At 41.5% G+C, this 26,116-nt stretch overlaps 1 protein-coding gene across 3 annotated transcripts; it reads right to left on the bottom strand.

Annotated features, from left to right (window-relative positions):
* Positions 1-96: 96 nt before the first annotated feature.
* LOC310631680 (acyl-CoA (8-3)-desaturase-like) lies at positions 97-25,856 on the bottom strand. Of its 3 annotated transcripts, XM_083348329.1 has the most exons (12): positions 25,454-25,856; positions 17,704-17,814; positions 14,793-14,990; positions 14,173-14,274; positions 13,902-14,030; positions 10,811-10,871; positions 9,601-9,677; positions 9,340-9,437; positions 8,654-8,750; positions 7,236-7,315; positions 5,204-5,329; positions 101-1,142 (listed from the first exon to the last, which is right to left on the bottom strand). In XM_083348329.1, the coding sequence occupies exons 1-12, from the start codon at positions 25,643-25,645 to the stop codon at positions 1,091-1,093; spliced, it is 1,323 nt and encodes a 440-aa protein (XP_083204455.1). In that variant the 5' UTR covers positions 25,646-25,856; the 3' UTR covers positions 101-1,090. The 3 variants fall into 3 exon arrangements, with proteins under 3 accessions (XP_083204456.1, XP_083204457.1, XP_083204455.1); XM_083348330.1 differs by lacking the exon at positions 14,793-14,990 and having other exon boundaries at positions 97-1,142; XM_083348331.1 differs by lacking the exons at positions 13,902-14,030; positions 14,173-14,274; positions 14,793-14,990 and having other exon boundaries at positions 97-1,142.
* Between the last annotated feature and the right edge of the window lie 260 nt (positions 25,857-26,116).

Below are 26,116 nucleotides of genomic sequence, written 5' to 3'. Positions count from 1 at the left end.
CCACCCTATGGAATATTTTGCCCCATTTTTCTGGGGAAGAACATGAAAACCTGGCTTTGCTAACTTGCACGAGGATCAAAAAGCAGCACACAACTTCGGGGGTGGTTGGTAGCCATATTGGCTCAGGAATTCTGGGAGTTGAAGTCAACAGGTCATAAAGTTTAGAGGGTTAGCCCTTCTGGAAAACAAAATTTAATTCAGGCATAAAAAGTGGCCATAATAAATGAGCAATATCGAAAGTTTTGTTTTAATTCTCCTCTTGCACCTCCAAAATGTGACAGATTTTCCCAAAGAATAACACCATTTATTTGCACTAATAATTAATAATAAGTCCATCAACGTTCATTAGTCTCCTTTCACTAACTTGTCTTGTACACTTATAGAAGAGGCATGTGGATAATTATATTACATTCTTTATCCTTTTATGTAAAGTACATCCAGGAATGTCAGGGAGTTGTGGCACAAAAGACAATACTCTTTTCCTCCCCATAGCTAACCTTGCCTGATTATTCTCTAATGATTGTGAATTACATCCAGGAACTGACTGATTTCTACTCAAATAAATCATTGATTTATTTCCTTCATATGCTGCTGTATTTCAATCAAGGCTCTTGGCCCCTGTAATCTCCTTTGTTTCTTCCTTCTCCAAACATCTCCAACGCTAAAGCTATGGCTTGAATCTTCCCTACCAGGAGTTTCTATTCCCAGCTCCTGAATTTCTTTTTCCAGGTTCTCTTCGTTCAACTGCTTCCACAAAATAGGTTCTTGTAAATAATAGACAATTAAGGCAATGTTGTTGTTGTTTTGGTAAACACCAAGTTTAGCAAAGTGGCAGTGAAGGACTTTCCTGGTACTGCTTTCTGGTCCTGAAGGCTGGACAACATGCATTTTTGAACAAACTTTTGGATGATAGGAGATGGTAGATGCACACATTAAAAAGGAAAACAGGAGAACATTAGAAGCAGCAACACCAGGTTTCAGAATTCTGCCCACAAGGGTAATCTTCCCCAACTGAACCAGGCGCTTGCTTTCTTCAGTTGTGGAGGTGACGAGGATGGGGAACTGTCCCCCATGGGATGGTGTTTGGCTCCTACTTGTGCAAGTAGGCATCCAACCACAGCTGCCCCGATTCCTTGAGAGAGCTAGAAGAAAGAGTAGAAAAGAGGCAAAGCCAACTCAGGCACTACAATATCACAAAGAAGCATTCATTATTGAGCAAGGAAATGTGGGGTATACACCAATGAACAAATGTGAATGGTAGTATAAGAAATGTAAGGATCATCCAAAATGGAATAACATGGACTGGGGAGAATTAAATTACAGGGAATAAGGCAGTATTATCTGCTGGAGAAAACCACAGGACTTATTCATGTACATAGACTTATCATGAAATGATATACAGGTAGTCCTCAAGTTACAACAGCAATTGAGATCAGACTTTCTGTCACTAAGCAATACGGTCGTACATTATCTAATTGCATTGTTTAGCCATGACAATCCTGGCAGTCCCCATTGCCATCGTTAAGTGAAGATTGCAGGTCATTCAGCAAGGATCTCATATGACTATAACTTGCGATTTCCTGCCAGCTTCCAAGAAGCAAAGTCTCAGGCAGCCTGCAAGCAGGCTGGCAGGCCGGCAAGTGCTATGGAGTGCAGCCAGGTCAGTAAGGAGACAGTGCTGTATTGTGCAAGCAAGTGTGGCTGGGTGGGGGAGGGGATGCTGTGGCACCATGCAAGCACAGCCAGGTGAAGGAGATCCCTGAGATCTCATTCTCTGTAGCAGGTTCCTCAGGGGGGAAAAAAGGAGCAGAAAAAAAGGAGCAGAAATGACTTGCAACCTTCCCTCCTGGGAATGATAATGTGGCCATCAGATTCTGTTGTAAGTGTGAACTGGTCGCCAAATGCCCAAATCACAATCACATGATCTGGCAGGGGGGAAGTTGCTGTGATGCTCAGAATTTCAAGGACTGGTTGTAAGTACTATTCGTTCAGCACAATCACAATTTTGAACATTTGCTAAGCGAGTGGTCATTAATCAACAACTATCTGTATGGTGAAATAGAGGCTTGCATGTTTGAATAAACCATTCAGTGAATAAGCCATGGCAGCGCCTTCATCACATTTTGAGGCTATAATTTTCAGTAGTAAAAGGGGAAAGATTTATATGATCTGAAGAAAAACCAGAGTATAAGGCTATAATTTTCAAGAGATTCAGTTCACATATTTGTTTGTGACTTGTGAGAACCAAATAATCATAGGAGATTTCTCATGTGCTTACATCAATTTGCATGCCATTCACCTGCCTTTCCTTTCTATATGCTACCCCTACTAGTGCAATCTCAGAACTCTAAGATTTCCTCAAAGACAATTGGAGAATCAAAGGTGGTGACAGACTAGCAGCTCCTGTAATAAATTCCTGATCTGTGACTATCCTTATCCCTTCGGACTCAGTCCTACGGTTTAAAAACGCCATCCAGAGGGAAGAAAAGAACCTGGACCAGCCCCAGTAATGATACTGGGGTCCAATACTTCCAGTAAGGAGAGAGATGAGGATTGACTATCTCCCCACCGCAGAGACAATGCAAAATATGAGTAACAGATGTACAGTTTCAGGATCTCCTTAATCCCCAAGGAGTAAGCCAGGCTCTTCCTTAGCTTTCCAAAGCTTCAGCCGAGTACCCTCCAGAGCAGGGAAGTAGGGAAGGTAACCTCCTGAAACAAGTCACATGCACTTCCCACAACCACATTACTCAACCTTTCCATGTGGTCTGCCTTTTGTCTGCAGAAATCTTTATAGCATAAAATTTAAATCCTACTGCAGTCAAGGCAGACAGCTTCCAACAAGCCCTTGAGTTGCAAATCCTCCGTGACAATCAGGGGTTTAAAATGGCAGCAGAAGCTAGCCCCATGGGCATTTTGGCAGTATGTTCTACAATATCAACAGGGCATCTGGAAGCAGTCATTGCACCCAACTACTGCTGTGTGGTGCAAAAAAGCAACTCTTCCTAGAAATCCATCTTTTGGCAGACTCATCACATCCAAAGTGCCAGAGTCTTTAAGAATAAGTTAGTCTGTGACCTCATTACTGGAAAGTAACAAATGGCTCCTGATCGTGTCATAAGAGCCATAAAAATCTAAGCAGCGGTAAATCTGCAGGCAGGTGCATGCCAGTAAATCTTCCAGCCATGTCAAGAGCGAAGAGCTGAAGGACACTTTAAAGGAGGAAGCTAAATCTATAAAAATATAAAACACATTTTGAGAAATCTAAGACAAAAGCTAGCAGACATCAAAACAATTCTAACACACACCCAGTGCTGGTAGAAATATGGATGTCTAGCACCAACACCTGTCCTACTAAGCTGCTAATCTAAACCATCACATGCTGCTTTCTCTCGTTTGACTCATGCAGGAAAAAGCTGTTGGCACACTTCCTCATCAATAACAGTGAAAATGACTCTGGCACTGATTTCTCTGAGAGTTCCATATCAGCAGTATTCAAAGAATCCAGATAACTTCAAGTAGCTGATGCCAAAAGAATCTGTCTTGGAAGCAAAATAAACTCCAGACAAGCAGTATCTTCACAGAAAGGTATGCCCCCATCTGCTTCCCAATCTGAGGGGACTTTAAGAGAACCAGAAGCACAAAAGGAACAGTGCAACTCACCTTTTCTTTCCTGAAACAAGCCAAAGGACACTTCTGCTAAAAAATTATGAACCTTGATTGCCAGTGATCCACATTTTGCTACCCAGGATTCTTCTATGTGTAGCAGACACGGAGCACTAATTGCATCTAGCTAGGACAACAGATACTCTGCCTCCCCTTGGCATGCTTAGCCAATGGGGGGGACTGTCACACTACAGGTGGCTGATAGATTAATAACACATTCCTCCACCACCACCCCACCACCCTGCTCATCCTGCTCCCTCCCTCCCATCTTTTAATTATAGCTGATAGTTTGTATTTTTTACAGTTTTATTTTTATAGACATGTTTCTGTATTGTTTTACTCTTTTTAACATTATAAGCCATCCAGAGTCAACTTATTTATTTAATAAAAGGTAAAGTTTCCCCCGCACATGCTTGCTAGTCGTTTCCGACTCTAGGGGCCGGTGCTCATCTCTGTTTCAAAGCCGAAGAGCCAGCGCTTGTCCGAGGACGTCTCCGTGGTCATGTGGCCGGCATGACTAGACGCCAAAGGCGCACAGAACACTGTTACCTTCCCACCATAGTGGTCCCTATTTTTCTACTTGCATTTTTATGTGCTTTCGAACTGCTAGGTTGGCAGAAGCTGGGACGAGTAACAGGTGCTCACTCTGCTACGCGGCACTCGGGATTCGACCCGCCAAACTGCCGACCTTCTGATCGACAAGCTCAGCGTCCTAACCCACTGAGCCACTGCGTCCCTTATTTATTTAATAAATAAATATAAATCAATCAATCAATAAACTACACTTATCGTATCTAAACACTGGAGGGCCTTTACTCTGGCATGATGTCATGCCCTCTCCCCTCAGCTCTCCTTGAAGGCTGATACAGGAAGATTCCTTACCCAGTAAGACCAGGCTCCTGTGACTCTGGAGACACTGAAACAATAGAACAGCTGCTTTTCCAGGGCCCGTATTGCAGACATCTGTAGCCTCATCTTACCATTATTGCATAAATGCCAGGCCACCAAGGACATTTCTAGATCTTTGACCAACCTCTTTTTATGACTGTTATGACTTACAATTGTGATGAGCAGGCTACATTATGGTCATTAGTCAATGTAATTCCTCCTGTTCCTCTTCTTTATAGTTCAGTTAATCAAGGCGACCTTGGCCTGAGCTGATTTTGAAGATTGTTTCATTTCTCTAGATGGAATTTCAACCTCCTTTCTCTAGATAACAGTTCTTACGTGTTTCTGTCAAATTATCTTCCTTACTCTTTCCATGAGTGAAATTGCTTTTCCAACAAAGGCTCAATATCCGTGGAGATTCTCTGTCACCCAGGTTATGGTTCTCCCAAAGGTGCTTTTCCAAAAGGCAACTGGATTTACTTGGATTTTTTTTTTCTTTGAAAACGTTTCACTTTCATCTAAGAAGCTGAAGAAGCTGGATGAGAAACGAAACATTTTCAAAGAAAAAAACAAGTAACTCCAGTTGTCTTTTGGAAAAGCAGCTTTGGGGCAACAAAGGTTCGACCTTCTAACAAGAGCCAATGCTTACCATACGACATCTGCAAAGGCTGTGAGCAATGGCTTAGACTGATACTGGATGCCATGCTTTGCACAAATGGACTTCACCAAGGGGGTCACCTTCCAGTAGTTATGTCGAGGCATGGTGGGAAAAAGGCTACATGAAAGAAGAGAGAGAGAGAGAGAGACCTGTAAGATGTTGTGCAGTCTAGTGCTCCCCTTCTTATAACTGTGAGATAGGCAGACATTCAAGCCCAACAACCTCTTCCCAAAGGAGCTGAACAGAAAGATTTGTCACCTAAGCATAGTTCTGGCATCTCTTGCCTAGCTTGATTGCGTTCTTAAGCAAAAGAAGCAGAAACATATCTAAGACTGCTTGCATAGTGGGGGTTTTTCTGCTACGGGTATGTCTTGCCAACTTTTTCCCTTGACCATCTTCACAGATTATTGTAATGGGTCTTGTCAGGGTTCAGTGGCTGAATGGGAGGCCTAGAATGAGGAGAATAGAACAAGAATCTATCATTGACACTAGGAGACTTAGAGGAAATCCAAGTCTCCTCGGCAAAAAGGGTGGATGGCAAGAGAGTGTGAAATATTCAAACTCTGAGTGGTTATAAATTAAGATGGCTGATCTGCATGAACAACTTGCTATAATGCATAAAAGTCCTGAAATGCTTCCTCTCAATGAAAAATAATTAAATTTCTGTTATAAACTTCCATTTCCTGCAATAGAAAAAATGTGATTTCTAGCCATGTTCATCCTTACCTCTAGGAGCCTGGCAAGTCTGGATGTCAACTGACTGACTCACATACAGCCTTTATAGGCCAGCCACTCACACTATTTCAAAACATGGAGGAGAAGAGCAGGAGAGGGTGCTGTATGTGAGGAAAGACCGTGGGTCCAGTCCCAACCTTTTATACCCTTTCTTGTTATAAGGCTGTAGTCAGATGATTTGCTGACTTTTGCTGACTTTTTACTGACCTCCTGCTGAGCTTCTGCTGAACATAACTTTCTACATATACCCGTGTACATTGGAACCCGCATCCAACAGCTACAGTACTTTCAGTTCCCTATTTCTTACTGTTCCAGTCTTTATGTTCTAGTCTCTAAATTGGGCTGCCCTTGAGGACCACTCGGAGGCTCCAACTGGTACAGAATGCAGCCGCGAGAGTTGTGTTGGGAGTCTCCCGATACTCCCATGTTACACCCCTCCTCCGCGAGCTGCACTGGCTCCCAGTTGTCTTCCGGGTGAGATTCAAGGTGCTGGTAATGACCTACAAAGCCCTTCATGGCATGGGTCCGGAATACCTCAGGGAGCACCTGCGGCCGGCATCAACTTCCCTCCGCCCAGTGCGCTCCCACAGAGAGGGCCTCCTCAGGGTGCCACCGGTCAAAGAATGTCGACTGGTGGCCCCCAGGGGGAGGGCGTTCTCTGTGGGCGCACCGGATTTATGGAACCATCTTCCGGTTGAGCTCCGGGTGGCGCCCGACCTTCGCTCCTTCCGGCGCGATCTAAAGACTTACCTGTTCGAACAAGCCAGCCTGGCCTGATGGGTGATGGGTTTGGGGTTTATTGTTTTTTATGTATTTTAACTTAACTTATTGTTATAGTTTTTGGGCATCTTGTTTAATCTTTTTTAACTTTTGTATTCTTGTTTTTTAACATGTATTGCCCTGTTCACCGCCCTGAGTCCTTCGGGAGAAGGGCAGTATACAAATATAATTAATTAATTAATTAATTAATTAGTTAATATATTTGAAACAAGCAAGCTTAGCAAAATCATATTAAGAAAAGTACAATTGCAAACAGCAAAATTAAGCATAGCACAGACTTTGGTTCAATACTTTGTCCATGAGGCCTGATTCAGTTTACCTGGGCCTAAACCTTGCATAAAAGAACAATAGCCAACATTTTCATTTTCCACAGTGAGAACAACAGTGGAAGATGGTAACCAACACAATTATCAAGCAATATCCCCTTTATTTTCTAGGCTCTGGGTTATTTGAAACTGTGATACCCCCCTCCCCAAATTTCCATTTTCCCTAAGGCAAATGTACTTACTGATGCTCAATTTGGAAGTTGAGGTGCCCTGTAAACCAGTCGTTGAATAAGGACTGGTTTACATTGCATGTTGCCTGGAGCTGAAAAGGGAAGAAAGAGAGGAATAAGCCAACTCTAAGAATGAGTTAATTTTATTTCAGGCTGGACATTTCCATTTCACCGCAGCTGTCTCAATCTGTACTCTAAACAAGAAGAGTTTTATACTTTGAATCAAAATAAAACAGTGTGAGAACTCCATGGTGAGTCTCTTATGAGCAGAAAGCTGTCTACGATGATCACAACTTTAAGATTTGTCTCCACTTTCTAGAAGCCTGATTTTATTTGTGCCCTGAATTAGAGCTAGGCTTAGGTTCTACTTTTCTGGATGGCATAAATTGATATCCTTAGAACTCACTGTCATGCAAACAAGGTGTAATAGCATGGTTCGCTTTATAAATATTCTGCTTATAATGGACTCAGGACTTTGTCCTGAACTTCACCCATGAATGCTATCAAGACTATTACAAAACAAATATGCTTTCTCATTTGCAATCTGAACTGCAGACAGCCAGCAACGAAGCAGTGGCATTAACAACATGACTTCTAGGTTATGGCTGCAATGACTCTGATCATTCTGCCCCTAGCAAAATAAACCCCACAAACCTATGGCTATTGCTTAAATGATAAATCATGTTTCCTAATACAACCTCTGTAATCTCAGAGAGTAGCAAGAAATCTCAACCAGATCTCAACCCCAAAAGCCCTTCAAATATCTGCAGGTACCTGACTAGTCTAGTGGAGTGTTTTATTCCCAGGGCAGATCTTGTCCTGCATGTCCAAATATTTTGGGGGGAGGGGGATTTTTAAGGGCTACAATCTATTTCATCATAGGTAAAGGTAAAGGTTCCCCCACACATGCGTGCTAGTCGTTTACGACTCTAGGGGCCGGTGCTCATCTCCGTTTCAAAGCCGAAGAGCCAGCGCTTGTCTGAGGACGTCTCCGTGGTCATGTGGCCAGCATGACTAGACGCCAAAGGCGCACGGAACGCTGTTACCTTCCCACCATAGTGGTCCCTATTTTTCTACTTGCACTTTTACGTGCTTTCGAACTGCTAGGTTGGCAGAAGCTGGGACGAGTAACAGGCGCTCACTCTGTTACGCGGCACTCGGGATTTGACCCGCCAAACTGCCGACCTTCTGATCGACAAGCTCAGCGTCCTAACCCACTGAGCCACCGCGTCCCTCCATTTCATCATACTTCATATCTAAAGACTAACAAAGCTTGAGATCAGACAATTCTTGCCTCATACCAGACTTCTTCCCCAGAAAGAGAATTTCATTTTTCCCTTTTGCCTTCTTCCACCCCATCTATTATATTGCATTTATATATGAATAGATATGTCACCTGAAGTAAGGGTTGGGGAGATTGTGCATCTCACCTGCATTGAAAGCCAGTCCATGTTCTTATCATAATCAATGGCCATTGGGATGTGGTTCATTTGTGTCACCCAGACAAACCAGTGACTTTCTATGACTCTACACAACAAAAATAAAGGCAGATTACAATTTTTACAGCCTACACAAAAGTACAAATATCCAATTATCTATGTATCCTATGTTGTATGAGATTGATGGAGTTTTTTGTAATGTTGGAGGTGAATAAAAGTTCAGCGGGCAGTTGCTCGGGAGGTTTTTTTTGGAGACGAGGCTGCCTCGCTGGTTCAGAGCATCTCTATCGACCTGGGTCTGAATTCTTTTCCCTTCAAGCACCTCTGAGAAGACACAATGCATCTATAGATGCAAAAAGGCATTGTACATGAACATGCTCCGTCCCACAACATTTTCTCAGGGAAGGCTGAAGCATTCCATTCCTGGTCTGAACCAGAGCAATCAAGCAAGAGAAAAAGCAAAATTCTGGTTTTGGCTCTGAATATTGATGTATGTGTTTATTCAATTTGCCCTGACTGGTGACCTCCCAACCGTGTGAGAATCAACTCTTAGAACGTCTTGGGAATTGCAGAACGTGAAAGCCAATACACATGGCTGCATCAGGCAGAAAGCCTACAAGGATATGGCATGACAACCCAAAGAAATCAGAAAAAGTGTGGGATCAAATGGAACTCACCTGAGCAGGAGAAAGAGACCCAAGAGGCTCTTGAGATCTAGTAGAAATGAGTATGTTATGAAGAATCGAAGGTAGAAGGTTATCATCCAAGCCAAATCCTGCCACAAAAAACAGAGGAATATTCTATCAAATAGTATGCTATAATCCCATACCAAGATACTTAATCCTAAAAACCCACCTACATTTTTGCTGTGGCCCCCTTTATCATGCCATAATGGAAATGCAACCTCCCTTTAGAACCATAGTGGAAATACTACTTACCGCCCATTGTTTGCGCTGAACAACGAAGTAGAAAATATACCACTGCAAATAGAAAGGCACCAGAGCTGGTGGACCAACTAAGGAAGAATGCAAAGATACATGTCTAAGTAAAATCAACTCAAAGCAAAGTAGACTATTTGTAGCTCAGGATTAAAAAAAGAGGTCCTTGGTGCTTGCTAAGCTTTGTTATTTTCTTGCAGATGTTTCATCATTCAAACTATGTAACATCATCAGTGCTGAGCTACAAATATTCTCCTTTATGTATATTTATTGATCTCACTTTCTCTATTCCTTACTACTGAAGAGGAGAGGGGGGAACTGTGTCAAGATTCGGATATAGTGGGTCTCACTTTCTTGCAAGCCAGAGAAGAATTATGCACTCACTCACTGGCTCTAAGTGTCAGGAACACCTAAGAATTGTTTTCATGGATCAAACCTCAGAGCCTCACATGACCAACAGATGTAAAATAATGCTAATATTTTCCCCACAATAAGTAGCAATATCAATAGAAACTTAGACTTGTTTTCCACTCCACAATGCATTATAACACTCTATGAGTGGTTTACAAATGTCATCATATTGCCCCCAACAATCTGGATTCTCATTTTACCAGCCTCAAAAGGATGGAAGGCTGAATTAACCTGGAGCAGGTTAGGATCAAACTCCTGGCTGTGGGCAGAGTTAGCCTGCAATACTGCATTCTAGCCACTATGCCCCTACAGCTCCATGAAGACCCCATTTGGTTCATTGTGGCTCAGTTCCATCATTATATGCATCTAAATCTACCATATTTTCAATTATTAAAAGGGGATACAGATAGTGTTGAGCTAGGTGGACCAGGCTTGTATTAACCCTGGGATACAAAGCTTCATTTGCCAGGTGTGGTGCAGTTTGTCATGGAGTTTTTAAATATAATTTAATGGGTAGACATTTGAGATTATAATAAATTGACATGAAACAGCTATAGTAATATTGCACACAGAAAAATGTATCCTTCTAATGATATATGACAGGAATATAACTAGAATATAACTAGAAGGCATTTTTTACAGGAAAAGATTATCCCCACATTTCCCAGATAAAAAGGGTTTCACTCTTCCTTCCAACCAATGGCAGCAAAACCACACCACACACAAAAAATCAGTTTTTTTGCTATCCTATGTGCCCTTAATAAAAACACGAATATCTCAGAAAGAAAATGATACTCACGGAGAAAGAAGTATTTGTGCTGGTGATTGTATGGCATGTACTTCTTTTTCTTTATGCCAAGCTGTGAATGGGGAGAAAGGTTCATAGCAAGTCAACACTCAGCAAATCATACCACATAAATGCACAAATATGTCCTGGCAAACATATCAATGACTCTCTATCATTTGTGCCAAGGTTATTTGAGCCAAAGTTATCTTAGCGGCACCAGTGTTTCCGTAACCCTGCCCTATAAAAGATTGTATATATACATCGGCACTACATAAATAAGATTAGAACCCAGTCTAAAAGCAATTGCAGTTTCTTCAGTAAAGCCATCAATTTTAAAAATCCACATGCTATATGTTTTAGGAGTTGCTAATATATAGTAAACCACTGACTGAAGATGCAGAGGTGGGTAGAGAATACTAGAAGATATAATCTCTTAGTCTACAAGAGAAGGCGATCCTTTGTATCTGCACCCAGCCTGTATAACAAAGCCACACTTCCAGGAAAAGGAAGGAGCAACCAGATTAGCAAGTTGTCTCACAGGAAGACAGCATACAAAACTCCAGAGAATTGCATTGGCAACTTCCCCTAACTTCTTGGGAGAAAAAGATCAGTAAACATATGTGACACCCAGTAGATGGTATGTAGAAGATGAAAGAATGTACATGAAAGGAAAAAGAGGGGAGAGCAATTGTCAGTTTGGAAGGAAGTGAGAATAACAGACAGTTGTAGGTGGAATCAGTTAAACCCACATGATGGGTGAAACATGAAACTAAGGAAGCAAATTGTTTTCTATCATGTTTAAGTCCCTGTTTCCCTTCTCTTGACCCTTGCCTTCATATTTCTGTAAAGAACATTGCAAAGATGTCATTTGCCTCCAAATGTTTTTCACCCCAAAGAAACTAAAACCAGTAAACTGTCCTGGTGCTCCTCACCATTTGAAGAGAAGGGAAACACACAACACTCTTCAACTTTGCTTTATTTCTAATAAGGCTTATCATGGGAAATAAGGTGACAGCTAAAAACCAATGAGGTTCTTCTATGAAATCTGGCTAGCAAAAAAATTTAATGGATGTAAGGAATGCCCCAGACAAAGAAAGAGTTCAAACTGCTCTTGCATACCTAAGTAATCAAATCAGTATGAGCCTAAAAGAAGGTACTGTGTGCAACTTTGTATAAATCCTTTCATCCATAATCCAGCCCCTAAAAGAACTGGAATCCTTTAATAGGTTTTTGTTGCTGCTGCTGTCATCAAGGAAATTATGATGGCAACACATTAGAAACTATTCAAGGCAATAATTAGAATTAGAATTAGAAATTATTCAAGGCAACACATTAGAAACCACAGTAACAAATCTATTCATACTTGGGGGGAAAAACATACAGTAAGAGGTTAAGAATAGCTCTTAAGTGGTTCATCTTACTCCAGCAGTTTGTTTCTGGTCAAGCAGATATTTCTGAGTTGCCTCCAAGCAGCACATGGAAACCTGTTACTGCTGTTGTTCCACTGCGCCTGGTATGCCCCCCCACGCCCAACTGGGTAATAACATTGACTCTTCAATCCTAACAGACTAGTCTTCCATGAATGTAATCAGTTCCCTTTTAAATCAAGCTGCTAGCTGCCATTGTGCAGTTTTGTGGTAGGAATTCCACAAGTTAATTATGCACTGTTCAAGGCAGAGCTTCCTTTTGTCTACTTTAAACTTCCTTTCAAACAACTTTACAGAATGACTGCTGGTCTTATCATTTCAGAGAAGGAGAAAACTTCTCTCTCTTTACATTATCTACATTACACATAATTTTACATGTTTAGGCATGTTCCATGTTCAGTTGCCTTCTTTCTAAGATAAGGTGTCCCCAACACTTTTGGTTTTTACTATCATGAACAATTTAGAATAATGTGCAGTCACCGCTTCCCACAGGTCTTCATAGCTCTCTCTATTGAAAAACAAAATTGCCCATTCATTCCTACTTTTTGCTTTCTGGTTTTTAACCAACAAGCAATACAGCAAAGGGAAGGTCCTCTTATCTATAGCTGCTAGGTTTGCCTCAAGATTCTCTGATGAGAAACTTTCTTAAAGGCTTTTTGCAAATCCAGGTTAACAGCATGCTGACATTCTCAAAAAAAAAACTTCTAGAAGGTTGGCAGGCAAGATTTACTCCCCCAGAGGATTATTCTCAATATGAGAAAATATAGATACATCTTTCTAAGAATGTCCCCTTTCTGGGAACATTCTTTGAAATGATACCCTCCTTCTCCAAACCCTTCTTTCTTTCTGCCTGAAGGAAAGAAGCTTTCCTCCTGGGATTGAAGTGAGCCAAAAGGTCTTGGGTACGTACCTGTCTGGCTGACTAAGCATATCCAACTGTCCAACTTTCATTTCAAAATTGCTGTCTGAGCACCAAAAGCTCATGACACTGACAACAACCGCACAACTTAAGCTCAAAGTAAAAACAGTCATACATCTGACTCTTTATAAAGTAAAGTAGAAAAAGTACCTTCACTTCTGGTGTTCTGTTTTTATACTGAACTTTCATCTGAAGTAAAACTTTGTCCCGTTTGCCGCTCAGATTTTCCAATATTTTCATTTATTTTAAGTTAGCTGTCCTTACTTCCATGAGGCTTAAAACCTAGCCATTTAAAAACTTTTAAAGTCAACGCACTATACGCTGTTAGTCTTTTTGTTCTTTTAAAGCTGTAGTTTTGACCAATATCAATTATTATACATAATCTTATTCACTATGTCTTTATGTCAAATATATAGAAAAAAATCTACATAACTATGCTTTTTTATTTAAAATTATACAAAAATTTCTGAATCAGTCCAAATGACAAAATAAGCCTCAACAACATTAAACTATTAACTCATGTAAAGAGGCCCAGGACAAAACAAAGTTGTTTTAAGATTTATTTTCCTTTCTAATTCATATCACCATCCCAATGATATAATTGATAATTTTTCCATTTTGTTAGATTCAAAAGTACACAGTGGTAGCAATTTTTGAAGATCTAAAAGTATGTTGGGGCTCCACTAAAGAGTTGATGCTTCAGGATGCATGGAAAAGTTTCCTCCTCACAACATTCCCCAAATCCCATACATCTCACCTCTACAGAGAGTATCTTTCCCAGCGCAAATAACAAAGGATGCATGTTGAGATCAGGATCCTTGCGAAAGCAGTTAGGCTTTGCATGATGCTGGAAGTGCCAATGATTCCACCAGCTGGCTGGTGCTCCCTGCAAAACAATGCAAATGCAAGAGGCCTCTTTAGATATTTATTTTCTGACCAGGCAGGGCAAAATCTGAGTGCAAGGGGCCCAATTGTTCTTGAGCCCCAATGCCATGCCATGGCTAAGAGCCCATTTTCATGAAATTCACCTTCAAATGTCCAATCACAAATTTGTGAATCCAGTGGTTCCATTTAGACTTGCCAAAGACAGAAAGATGTCCAAAATCATGCTGCAGCCAACCGGCTTGGGCCTGGAAAACATTGCCACAGCTAGCATAACCACAACGCCATGAGTGCACACGATGCTTTACAATGTAACCTGTGAAGTCTTTGCTCTCAAAAGGTTATGCAGAGTGATGGTTGATGGGAGGGGGAGGAGAGAAGGAGAAGAGATCTGAGGACTGTACTACAATAAACAAGTTTAACAGGCAGATGGCCTGAGATCTGAGGAGACAAACCAACAATTTCATGAAAAAGTGGACTCCAAAGAGAGACCTGAAGGGGAAAAATATTCCTAACATACTTGGAAGGAGCTTTCTTTGCATAGATTAGTATAGGATAATGGGCACAGTTGTCCAAAACCGGAAACCAAAGGTGATCAGATGAAAAGAGCTATGATTACCATATTGGTTTATCTAGAGAGAAAAGCTGAATTAGAAAGTAAGGATAATGCAAACAGGTACCTCTCCTCACGGAGGTCTAAATTATAAATATCTTTAGTTTGTTGAAACTTCAAGCCCTGCTCTGCTTAATCTGATCGACTGATTACCTGGACAGTCCCAAGTAGGAAAGCAGTGATAAGGAATGGCACCAAGGATGTTCCAAAGTACCATATATTGAGCCAGGCTGATACATCTAGCAGCAAGATGTGAAGAAGGGACAGTAGGAAGAACAGATGGTTGGAATTCAGTAATCCCATCTTTTCAACAGTGGCGCGGAGCTCACGGAAGTCCTCCACAAGTTCTTTCTATGAAGAAACACAGTATTATACTTCCTTTGTTCTGAAGGTAACTTTTTATTCAGAAGTGGACAACCTGACATCTTGGGCCATGGGCACCTCTAAAGACCACAATAGTCTGAAGCCTTTAAAGTCTCCCAAAAAATATGACCAAAATATAACAATAAAAAAGTCATACAAAGGGGAAAGTATTCAATATGCATTTGGCACAGAATAATATAGAATAATAGAATAATAACTTTATTGTCACTTTGAATGTACACTGATCAGCATATATTAAAATGAAATTTCGTCGCATACAGCTCTCAAAGTGTCAGCACCTCCGATATACACTGCATAAATTTGACAAAAATAAATAAATAAATAAATAAATAAATAAATAAATAAATAAATAAATACATACATACAGAATTATGCACATACCCACATACCGTAGATTCCGGCGTATAAGACGACTTTTTAACCCATGAAAATCTTCTCAAAAGTCAGGGGTCGTCTTATACGCTGGGTGCTGAAAATTTAGGGACAGGGCTGGCTGGAAAACCTGGAGCAGATCTTCCATTTAGTCTGCGCATGGAAAGCGGGACCAATTGGAGTAGAAGCTGCAGTCTGTGATTTTTTACAGGCTGGGGTCTGGGCTTCTTTCCTTCTAAAGTTGAAGAGCAGCTGTAGGCAGGTGGGGAATGCAAGAGCAATTTGAAAGGCAGGTGGGGAATGCGTAGCAGAGCAGCAGCTTACCTCTAAGGACACATTTGACTCAGGAACTGGGCAGGCTGGCTGGAAAACCTGGAGCGGATCTCCCATTTGGTCTTTTTTTTTAATCCCATTTATATCCCACCCTTCTCCGAAGACTCAGGGCGGCTTACAATTTAAAGCACAAATCAATGTGCTTAGCAATAGCCTTCATTCTATGTATATGCCTGCCTATTAGAACGTTCACACACACCACACAAGCAGCATTATTACAAAGTCAGCTTATTGCTCCCAACAATTTGAGTCCTCATTTTACCTACCTCGGAAGGATGGAAGGCTGACTCAACCTTGAGCCTAGTGGGATGAGAACCTGCACTAATTGCAGGCAGCTGGTGTTACATAAGGCTCTGCGCAGGGAAAGCTTTAGAGTGAATTAGGAAAAGTGAAAAAGTGAATTAGGAAAATAGGAAACGGTTGCTGGAATTGGGTATGTGTAGTATAACGAAGAGAAGGGTGAGGGGTGACATGATAGCAGTGATCCAATATCTCAGGGGCTGCCACAAAGAAGAGGGAGTCAAGCTATTCTCCAAAGCACCTGAAAGCAGGACAAGAAGCAACGGATGGAAACTAGTCAAGGAGAGAAGCAACCTAGAACTAAGGAGAAACTTCCTGACAGTTAGAACAATTAACCAGTGGAACAACCTGCCTCCAGAAGTGGTGAATGCTCCAACACTGGAAGTTTTTAAGAAGAGACTGGACAGCCATTTGTCTGAAATGGTATAGGGTTTCCTGCCTTAGCAGGGGGTTGGACTAGATGACCTCCAAGGTCCCTTCCAACTTCTTCTTCTTCTTCTTCTTCTTCTTCTTCTTATTATTATTATTATTATTATTATTATTATTATTATTATTATTATTAAGTTTAATCCACTTGCACTGTTTTATGTTTACATGTTTGATGACAAACAGCCTTATGTTTATAAGTGACAGTTTTCCTACTAAGTACCTGCATGTCATAAGCATTTGAATTAAAATTACCATATTAAAATCAAATCTGATGTTTTTTTGATTTTTATTTGGTGTGCGTTGGAAGAGGGGTAGTCTTATACGGCGAGTATAGCCCAAACCCTATAATTTAACAGGAAATGTAGGGGGTCGTCTTATACGCCGTCATCTTATACGCCGGAAAATACGGTATATTATATGACACAGAGAAATAACAGTCTAGTTCGGGTTATGTATACATGTGCACGGCGAGAAAAAGAAATCTTGCGAGTTTGCCAGATGGATGGCATAAGGAACAAAGCTATTACAGAATCGGGTAGTCCTGCTAGAAATACTTCGAAACCTCCTCCCAGAGGGAGCAACAGAAGCAGACTGTAAAGTGGGTGTTTGGGTTCTCTAACAATGCTTTGAGCTCTAAGCACATAGCGCTTATAAGCAGCATCTTGAATACCAGGAAGCGAGCTTCTTATGAGGTACGTAATTGAATCAACTTTTATGTTAACAAAATTAAAGGCAAATGTGGCTTTTGTCCTGATGCTACTCAATATACCTTAGAGTGATATCATCTCTATTCTACTTTCATGACAAAAGACTTTGGAAAAAAATTCCCTGTAATGCAGAGTATGTGGCTATGTACTATGTTCAACTACGTATACTTTTTAGAAAGCCCATTCCCATTGAGATATCGTTCCAAGTTTTTTTTTTTTGCTCTGAAAGTTGGCACATGAATATATGAGACATTTTACATCACATTTCATATTTCTCCCTCCAAACATCTCCTAGTAGTCCCCAGTTTGAGACTCTGATTGATCATTTTTGTTATTGCTCTGGTATTAACCAGTCTTCTCCCACCTGTAAACTACCTCTTAACATTTCCCAGTTCTCCTTACAGTATGTTTCTGAATTTCCCATTTTGGGCAGGCCACCAAAGAAAGGTATCTTTGACGTTGTTCCCAAATTTTTACTGCAGATTCCTCATAACATCAGCAAAGATCTCTTTCTCAAGACAGTTCTCAGAAAAACTTACATTTTTGTTGGGTTCAAAACTGGGCTGATCTGCTGCAAGCTCCCCAATAAATAAAGCCTTCAAGTATGTTCTCACTAGATTCTTATCCAAATGGAATGCCATGAAAGGATCCTACAAAACCAAAACAGAACAAGGCAAAAATAATAGGGCTGTGCACACAAAATGATCAATAAAACAAGCTTCCATTTTTGTTTCAGAAGATCTTTGTTTTTTATTAAAGAAATCTAATTATAAGCCTGGAAAAAAAAATGGAATTGAAGGAATCCATTCAATTCTTAAAGCTGGAGCAGATTTTGTTGTCTATTGTTAATAATGTGGAGTCAGGGAACTGGTGAATAAAAATGGGTGTGGTGGTGAAAGATTTCCCTTTTAGTAACTTCATTTTAGAAGCATGCTAACTTTTTGCTATATTAAATTGGCATTGTCTCCAAATAATTCACATGGCTGTCTAAATAGTTTTTCGTATAACCCTCACCTAAGTCCAAGTTTTAAAATTACCAAAAACACCACAAAGAGTCTGGTTTTCCCTTCCTGCTTTGCCCCACCTAGTTTAAATTCTGCCTTGGTCTGATCATTTTAGGCATCTAATGAAGTCAGCTGCAGCTTACAAAAGCTTACGCCTTTTAAGAAAATGTATTTAGTCAGTAAATCTCTCTCATTTGTTTTTTCAATCTTTTTTTTTTTCAAAATTCTTTTTTCACCAAGTGTCCTTACTGCACTCAGCACTGTGTGTAGTGGCAGAGAGGTTGTTAGTCCTTAGACAAGTCTCCAGCCAGCACATTGGTTCCAATGGCTTCTCCTTTTGATTTGAAAGCCTTTGCATTCATTTTGGCAATTCCTGAAAGGAATCCGAATGGAAGCCAAGACAATTAAATGCCTAAGTTACACTTTTTGCTTCTGGCCACTAGATGCTGCTATAGAAACCTGTATTCCTGGAATACTATGTGTAAGTGTCTACTCTCAAATGAAAGAATTTCAGACTGATGAAACAGCTAAATCACGATTCATCAGGTGCGTTAGTTTTATCAAAGTGTCATGAATCAAAAACATTTCATTATTTTTATGTAAATGCAAATATAAATGCATACATGCATGCACACATAGGGGGTTGCTATTTTATGTCAAGGTTGTTAGCCATCCAGTGCCTTTGGGAATGAGTAAAAAAATGAATGTATCTTCCTGTGACAATTACCTTACTGACTACAGGAAACTTTAGTTATCAAGAATATCTTCTGAATAGCAATTTCTTTTTGACTTCCGTGTTCATGGTGCCTCCACCACTATCAAACTCTCTATACTTGGAATAAATTATCTCCTCCATCATCATCTCCTGGGTAAATCTTTCTACAAGTGAATGATAGAAATGAAATGAAAGGAGAGCTATACAAAAAATATCCCATCCTTTATGAAGTGGTGTTGAGTCCATGAATACGTGGGCCAGATTAAATTTCTTTAAATGCTTTTTTCATTGTTGCACTTGTACGTAGCTCATTCTCTAAGTTGCCAACATCCTACTGTACCAAAAGAGCAGATTTCTCCAGCTATGTACCCAAACCCAGAAAGACCAGCTCAGGGCAAGCTGACCTACTGTTGCAGATAGTGGGCAATATTAGTCCTTTAACTGGTGTGGGCACCAAGAAAGGGCTTTAATTCTATTGTTGATACAGCAGCTCAGCTCCAGCTGAGCTCCAGGATCTCATCAGAGAAAGAAACATCAAACCTTCCTTGGTAAAAACCTATTTGAAGGGAGTGAGAGTGAGAGACTGGGAAGACTGAGATTTCCTGGTCAGTTTTTTTAACTGCAAATGGGAAAGTGGGTGGGTCACAGCCAGAGCTGAAGACGGTGGTACCATAAGTTTCAACCAATCATCACAATGGTGGATGTAAAACCTGGCAATAATGTCTGAAAGGGAGAGGAAGGGGGCAATGATGAGCAGATCATTTGCACAGCATCTTTTTAGAATCACAGTGCTTTGTGTGTCAGCAAGACACAAATGAAGGTCTGATTCTATACATTTTTTTTCTTTTAGAAATAAGCTTGCTTGCTTTTCTTAGCATGCCGGTGCAAAAGGTCTTATTTTAGAAAACCTGGAATTATTAAAATATTTGCTTTCTTTACATGAGCAGCTTTGTTTCAGTTTATACAAAAAGCATTACGCTCCAGTTACATTGAGACTAAAGTGCCTGTTTCTCTCCAGTCTGTCTTAGATTATTAAGACAATTTGTACACCTCTGAAAGACATGGTCCTGGAGGCTTGTATGGGCTTAGCTTTTACTATGTTTGTGATGAACCAGGCCAACGAAGGTTTTCTTAGAAATACAGAGACATGTTTTGCCCTAATATTTCTCAGAAACTCTGAGTGGTTGAAAGATTGTTGCAATGCAACTTCACAAGGCCTGGGTTTTGACAATAGATTTGCTGTATGCCCCCAAATATCTGAGTATCTCCAAGAATCCAATGAAACATTAAATATTAAATGTAGAAATAATTCCCCTCAGTTAGTAGGATTAAATTAAATTTGGGCTAAAGATGCTAAGTGAAGAGAAGACTTAATTTAGATACAAACGGGAGCTCAGCAGTGACTATCCTTAGCAAAATAGTTGGATTTTAAATGCACATTAAAGCAAATAAAAATTTTAGCTTCCATTCTCAGAGGCAACAATGAGATAAAAATCAATCAATGCAGTATTCTAAAAATCAACTATTCAGGTTTTTTTGTCTGCTGCACTGTGAGCCAAATCCCCCTTATGCAGCTACAAAATCTCTCCCAACAGGTCACAACAAAAGTCTGTTTTTCACTGCCATGTTTAGTCATAAAAGGGTCAGGAAAGCTCAGAAGGTTGCCAAGAAAATACATCAGCATTCGCAAAATTGTTCTCAAGCAAAGCTTAAAGAAAAGTGAAAATTATATCCAGGTTACTAATATAAAACACTTCATCCAGAATTTCTACCAGGAACATCATGTTAATATATCCAGCCCATGAATTAAAGAACCACTTACAGATGCCAGAACATGTCAAACGTTCAAATGATATAACCTTCTGACCATTTTTGAGAAGGGCAAGGACCTTGATTTAAAGTGAATGAGGCTACACATATACATGGATGTGGTCAAGATTTGGGGAGCTTTTTCCCAAGTTTAGAAAGAAGTTTGATCTAATGGTTATTCCCACCTGGGTGGCTTTGGGCAGGTCACCACCCTCTCTTAGCCCAACCCACCTCACAGGGTTGCTGTTGGCGGGGGAATAGGAAAAGGAAGATGTGTTGGGTATGTTTGCCACCTTGAGTTATTTGTAAAAAAATAATAAAGGTGAGATACAAATAAATAATAATTTTCCATTTGTTTGGGGTTTTTTAAGCATTTGGTGTATTGTAGGGCTTACACTAGTGGCTTTGGTGTTTTCCGACTCAAAATAATAAAAAGCCAAGCCATTCTTTTTCACGGTTGTGGTTCAATGGCCTCAGATCCCAGCAAAAAAGAAGCTTGGGGAATGTATCTAGCCTTAGAGCTTAGATTGACCACCTTTGCCATAGCGTGATATGCACACCTTTCCACATCTTGTGTGCAAACTTACAATGTTTCACAAACCCTACTTTCCAGAATCCCGATTGGGTATTATACGGCAACCTGAAAGTGGGGAAGCAAAGCCAAAGAAGTTTTTACAGAGACCTGTTGGGGGAGGGGGGAGTAGAAGAGCATTGCTTAATGGTTAAAGCAGACATGTTAAACACAAGACCCGGGGGCCGAATCCGGCCCGCAAAGTGGTTTCATGTGGCCCGCGAATCTATCCTGGAAACATTGAGGGAACGGCCCCCACTGCCTTGGCCCTGGCCCAGAGACTCTCCTTCTGCCAGGGACCCTCAGATCTGTCCCACTCCTGCCCAGGCCCCCATAGGCACCCTTGACACAAATGATGTAGAGCTGGTCATGCCCACCCAGTAGGCCATACGCACTCTAGCCACGCCCACCCTAGCCATACCCACCCGGCCCCCTGAGGGTAACCGCAATGCTGATGCGGCCCTCAATGAAATTGAGTTTGACACCCCTGGGTTAAAGCAACGTTCAGCACGGAGGGCACCCTAAATTCAGATCTTGGAATTGAACCAGTCAACTCTAGAAGATCCCCACTGGAGAGTTGCTCCTGCCATTCTGTTTGACAAGGCTGAGTTAGAAGGATCAATGCTCTGCCTAAGAAAAAGGAGAAGCTTGTTAGGTACTATTGCACAAGATGAAAGATAACGAGGGCCAACAGCTACAGCATGAAAACTTATTCTCACTCTTGGTAGCTTTTCTCCTTAGTAAATCAAGGGAAAGGATTGCCTTTAGCTCAGGGCTGTCAAAGTGCCAGCCCAAGGAGCGGACGTGTCACAAGGAAACCGTGCCTACCCCATTACCGGCAATGGGGGAAATGTTCCGATACATCACGCAATGTCACCTGTCATGTGACATCGTGAGTTTGACATGTCTGCTTTAGCTCTTCCCTGATACATTTGGGGTGGGTGGGGGTGGAGTTTATTATTATTGGCAAAAGGCCTTTTTTCAAGGGTAGACATACAAGGGTACAAGTTATTGCCTCTACACTGAAATAATACACCACAGGCTAAATCTTCTTCCTCATTATAATGTACAGTTTGGACCTTAGAAACAGAATGTTATCCACTTAGAGCTACTTAAATTATTAATTTTTTGGCTTATTACGTGGCCAGCATTAGCATGAGCATTACATACTAGCTTCCTATTAATTACTGTAAAATTACATGATAACTAAGCTTTTCCAAAATGTCAGATGAGAAAAAATGTCAGGGGCAATACTTATGGGAACATAACATCTATATATGCAGATGCCCAAGCATAGATTGGGTTGAATCTCCTTAAATATTCTTCACTGGGGAGGGGGGGGAAGAGGAGAAAGGGGCGATCCTTCTATTGGTCTTGTGAAAGCTTGTCACTGGAAAAGAATATGTGTGAACCAGATAAAATATTCTTTCTTTGCATGGCTAGGTTGAAAGTTTTCCAGCAGAGGATCCACCTTATAATTCTTATATGTTGAGGTGACTACAGCCTTCCTTGGACATATATTCTAAAGCCTGGGTTCAAATATTTTTATTAGTTTATCAAAATATAAAATACAGAATTACAAAGGAAAATGAAAATAATGGGAAAAGGAGGACAGGAGGAAGAGGGAAAAGGGAAGGGGGAAGGAAAAAGAAAAGTCTTTTTTTTTCTTTATTCAGAGTCAGTTTAGCCATCTCTGCTATCTCCATCAACTTTTGCAGCCATTCATCCATTGTGGGAATTAAAGTGCCCTTCTATTTTTATGCATAAAGCATTCTTGCTGCTGTCAGCCTGTATAACATCAAAGTCCCATCTTTTCCAAGTTCTTGGACACATATTCTAATGCCTATGGTACCTATGGATACGAACATGTGTGCTAACCCCTCCCGGGCATTTACTAGCAACATGTGCCACTGATTTTTTTCCCTCATTGTTTTCATTTTATAACAATCAGTTAGATTTTGTAAATTGTCAGGGTCAAGCATTATCTTTATTTCTAAGAATGACTCTGAGGCCACAAAAGCCCCAGGTGTTCCAAGAAAATAATAATGTGAGTGACCACAGCTATTTCATCCTGTGCCCAGAGAAGAGATAAAGGTAAGCTGTGGACAGCATCTCGGGCGGTCAGACAGCATCTTGGGTGGTGGCAGGTAAAACCTCACCATGTTATTTTCTGATGACTATGACCATGCCCTCCATTGTAGCCCCTTTGTGGAAGGGCCCATACTACTTTCTCTGAATTCTCAGTATTTCCATTGGCTGAAAACTGAATGGCGGCTCCTGTCTAAAGACATGATATTTACCCACATGGGTGTTCTTAGAAGCAGCCAGAGATATCTTCATAGTTCAATTCCTCTACTATCTCTCAGTGAACAGAGCCCAAGTAACTCATGCTCCAGCTACTTTGAAGGCTTGTAGGTGGCAATAAGACTCCCTGAACATGCTCAGAGATCTACCACATTCTCTGAGCCACTGGAGATGCAACATATCCAGGACAAATTCCAGGAAAAAGGTAGCTTCCAAAACTGAACATCTTCCAGAAGTGATAGACTAAGCTGAAACCCAAAACTCTAGAATGATGTGGGGAGGGGGGGCGGTACATACAAGTCCTTTCAGGACCTTACTGGGTTGGTCAATGTCTACTCAGCCATTTGTGTGGTTGCAGAAAATTATTTACTGTACCTCTGTGGGAAAAAAACAAAGTAGTGAGGAAGTTTAAAAATAAAAATATATATGCTTTTAGTATTATCATGTAATCATATTTTATATTTTATAATAATCATTTTATAATCAATTGCTTGAGTAGATGCTTTGAGAATATGGGGAAAAATACAGGCCTCAGATGGAGGGAGGGGGAGAACAGGAGTTACTATGGGGCCCAAATGTGAGTCACTATCTAGGAATTGTTTTTAAGTACCTTCTGGTGCCTGGTATCCCTGGTGGGTGTAGAAGATGGAAACAGGATAGTAGGGGAGGGATCTTATTAGTATAATGTAAGCAAACAGGGGCAGAGATAATGTATTCTGTTTAGGCGCTTCTGATAGATTGTAACCTCCAAAGCCTAAGCCAATGGGGCCATGGGGGAGGGAATGGGGCGTCGCAATAGGATGTATAATAATATGTGATTTTAGAATTTGGGGTGTGGTTCAGTGTTTGGCTACATTGTTTGCCTTCCTGAATCCACCAGCTTTGCAAACCATTACTTTTTAGACTTTGTTGTGAAGTCTAATAAACTTCTTTTCTATTTGTAACACAAACAGAGTGAATTTCAATTTGTGACTATTTTTGTGTCTAACACCTCTGATCCAGGGATTGAGTTTTTGCTTTTGGCATAAGGAAGCAAATTTCCACATTCCACTCATACACAGTCTTCTTTGTTCTTGCCCTTCTCATCTTGCTTTTGATCATAAATATTCTACAGTGGAGGGAACATTCTAGCAATGATTTTCTTGGATTAGAGCCTATGGAAGTGCAAATATGGTATTGTACAAGCTTTCCTCTAATCTAGGAAAACTCATGCCATGTTAAAAAGTTTCCCTTACATGAACTCTTAAGCAAGTTCTTTCACCCTGCTAGTCATTCTGTCACTTTGCAATTCTAGAACGTCTCCAGTCTACTACCTTCCTTTGGATCACTGCTCACCTCAGAACTCCACCATTAAGCCATTATTGTTCTGAACATATGCAGAATGCTCTTTCTTTCACCACACAAGAGCTGCTGTCAGCTGTTCTGCACCTTGTTGCCGGAGGAGAGGCTTACTGTGACCCCCCTTCTCTAATTTTGATCCAAATAGCAAAGAGAACATAAAACTCTGCTAAGAGAACCAGACACCTCTGCGTACAAAAGACACAAAAGCCTAGCTGGGTGGAACCTTCCAATGTTAATTCAAGGAAGGTGCAGTCCACATAGCTCATTCATTTAGCTTCCGATACTCTGCTCTGCAGGTCACAAAACATCTTCTCCCTTAAACATCTCTCCATCCATGCCTGCAGCCGAGCTCTTTGCAAGCACTCTCCCGCCTCCGCCATCAAACCAGTGGGTGCTCACAAAGGATCTCTGCTGCCCCGCCTCTCTCGTTCCCTCCCAGATTCCCGACAGCCGCTCAGAGGGATCTCCTCCAGACAGTCGCCCGTCCTTCCTTTCCCCCCCCCCTCTCTCTTTCTCTCTCTCTCTCTCTCTTTTCTCCTTCTCACCGTGGCGTCTTGTCCAGCATAATGGCTGATCACGCGGGAGCCCCCCGGATGCCTTTTGTGGAACCGGCTGATGTCGTAGACCTTCCTGTCAATCACCAGCCACCGCTCTTGCGCCTGGCTCGAGTAAGTCTTGATCTCGTCCCAGCTGAAGAACCGCGGAGTGGAAGGAGAGCCCGGCTGCGGAGGATCCATCCCGGCAACACCCGCCTCGAGGGACCGAGAGCAGCTCTCTGTCTTGACTGAGCACCGTCCCCTACCGAACGATCAGCCTCGTTCGGCCTCCAAGCCCGCCCCTCGAGTCCCGATTGGATGGCCGCTTTCTCGGCCTTCGGTCGGAAAAGGTCGCCGGATTTTTGCCCCTGGAAGGGATCCCCCGTAGTAGCCGGGAGGCTGCGCTCTGGGGGCGGCTGGTTGGTTTGATGGAGCTACGCGGCGCCTTTTGTTTTCCCTGCCGCAGCGCTTCATATCTCGTGAGAGTACCGTAATATCTTCGTGGTCCTTTAAAAAGAGTGCAGTTCTGGGCGCCTCCCCTCATTCCAGTGGCGTAGCGTGGGTTGTCAGCACCCGGGGCAAGGGAAGTAATTTGCGCCCCCTAACCCGTGGATTTTAGCACTCGAGTCTGCCGCAGGGAGCCCCGCATCCTGGGCGTCCGCCGCACCCCCC

Source organism: Vipera ursinii (assembly GCF_947247035.1).
Source record: "Vipera ursinii genome assembly, chromosome: 1".
Classification (NCBI taxonomy): Eukaryota; Metazoa; Chordata; class Lepidosauria; order Squamata; family Viperidae; genus Vipera; species Vipera ursinii.
Note: the sequence above shows the minus strand (reverse complement) of the source record. Positions and strands in the feature narration are given on the sequence as shown.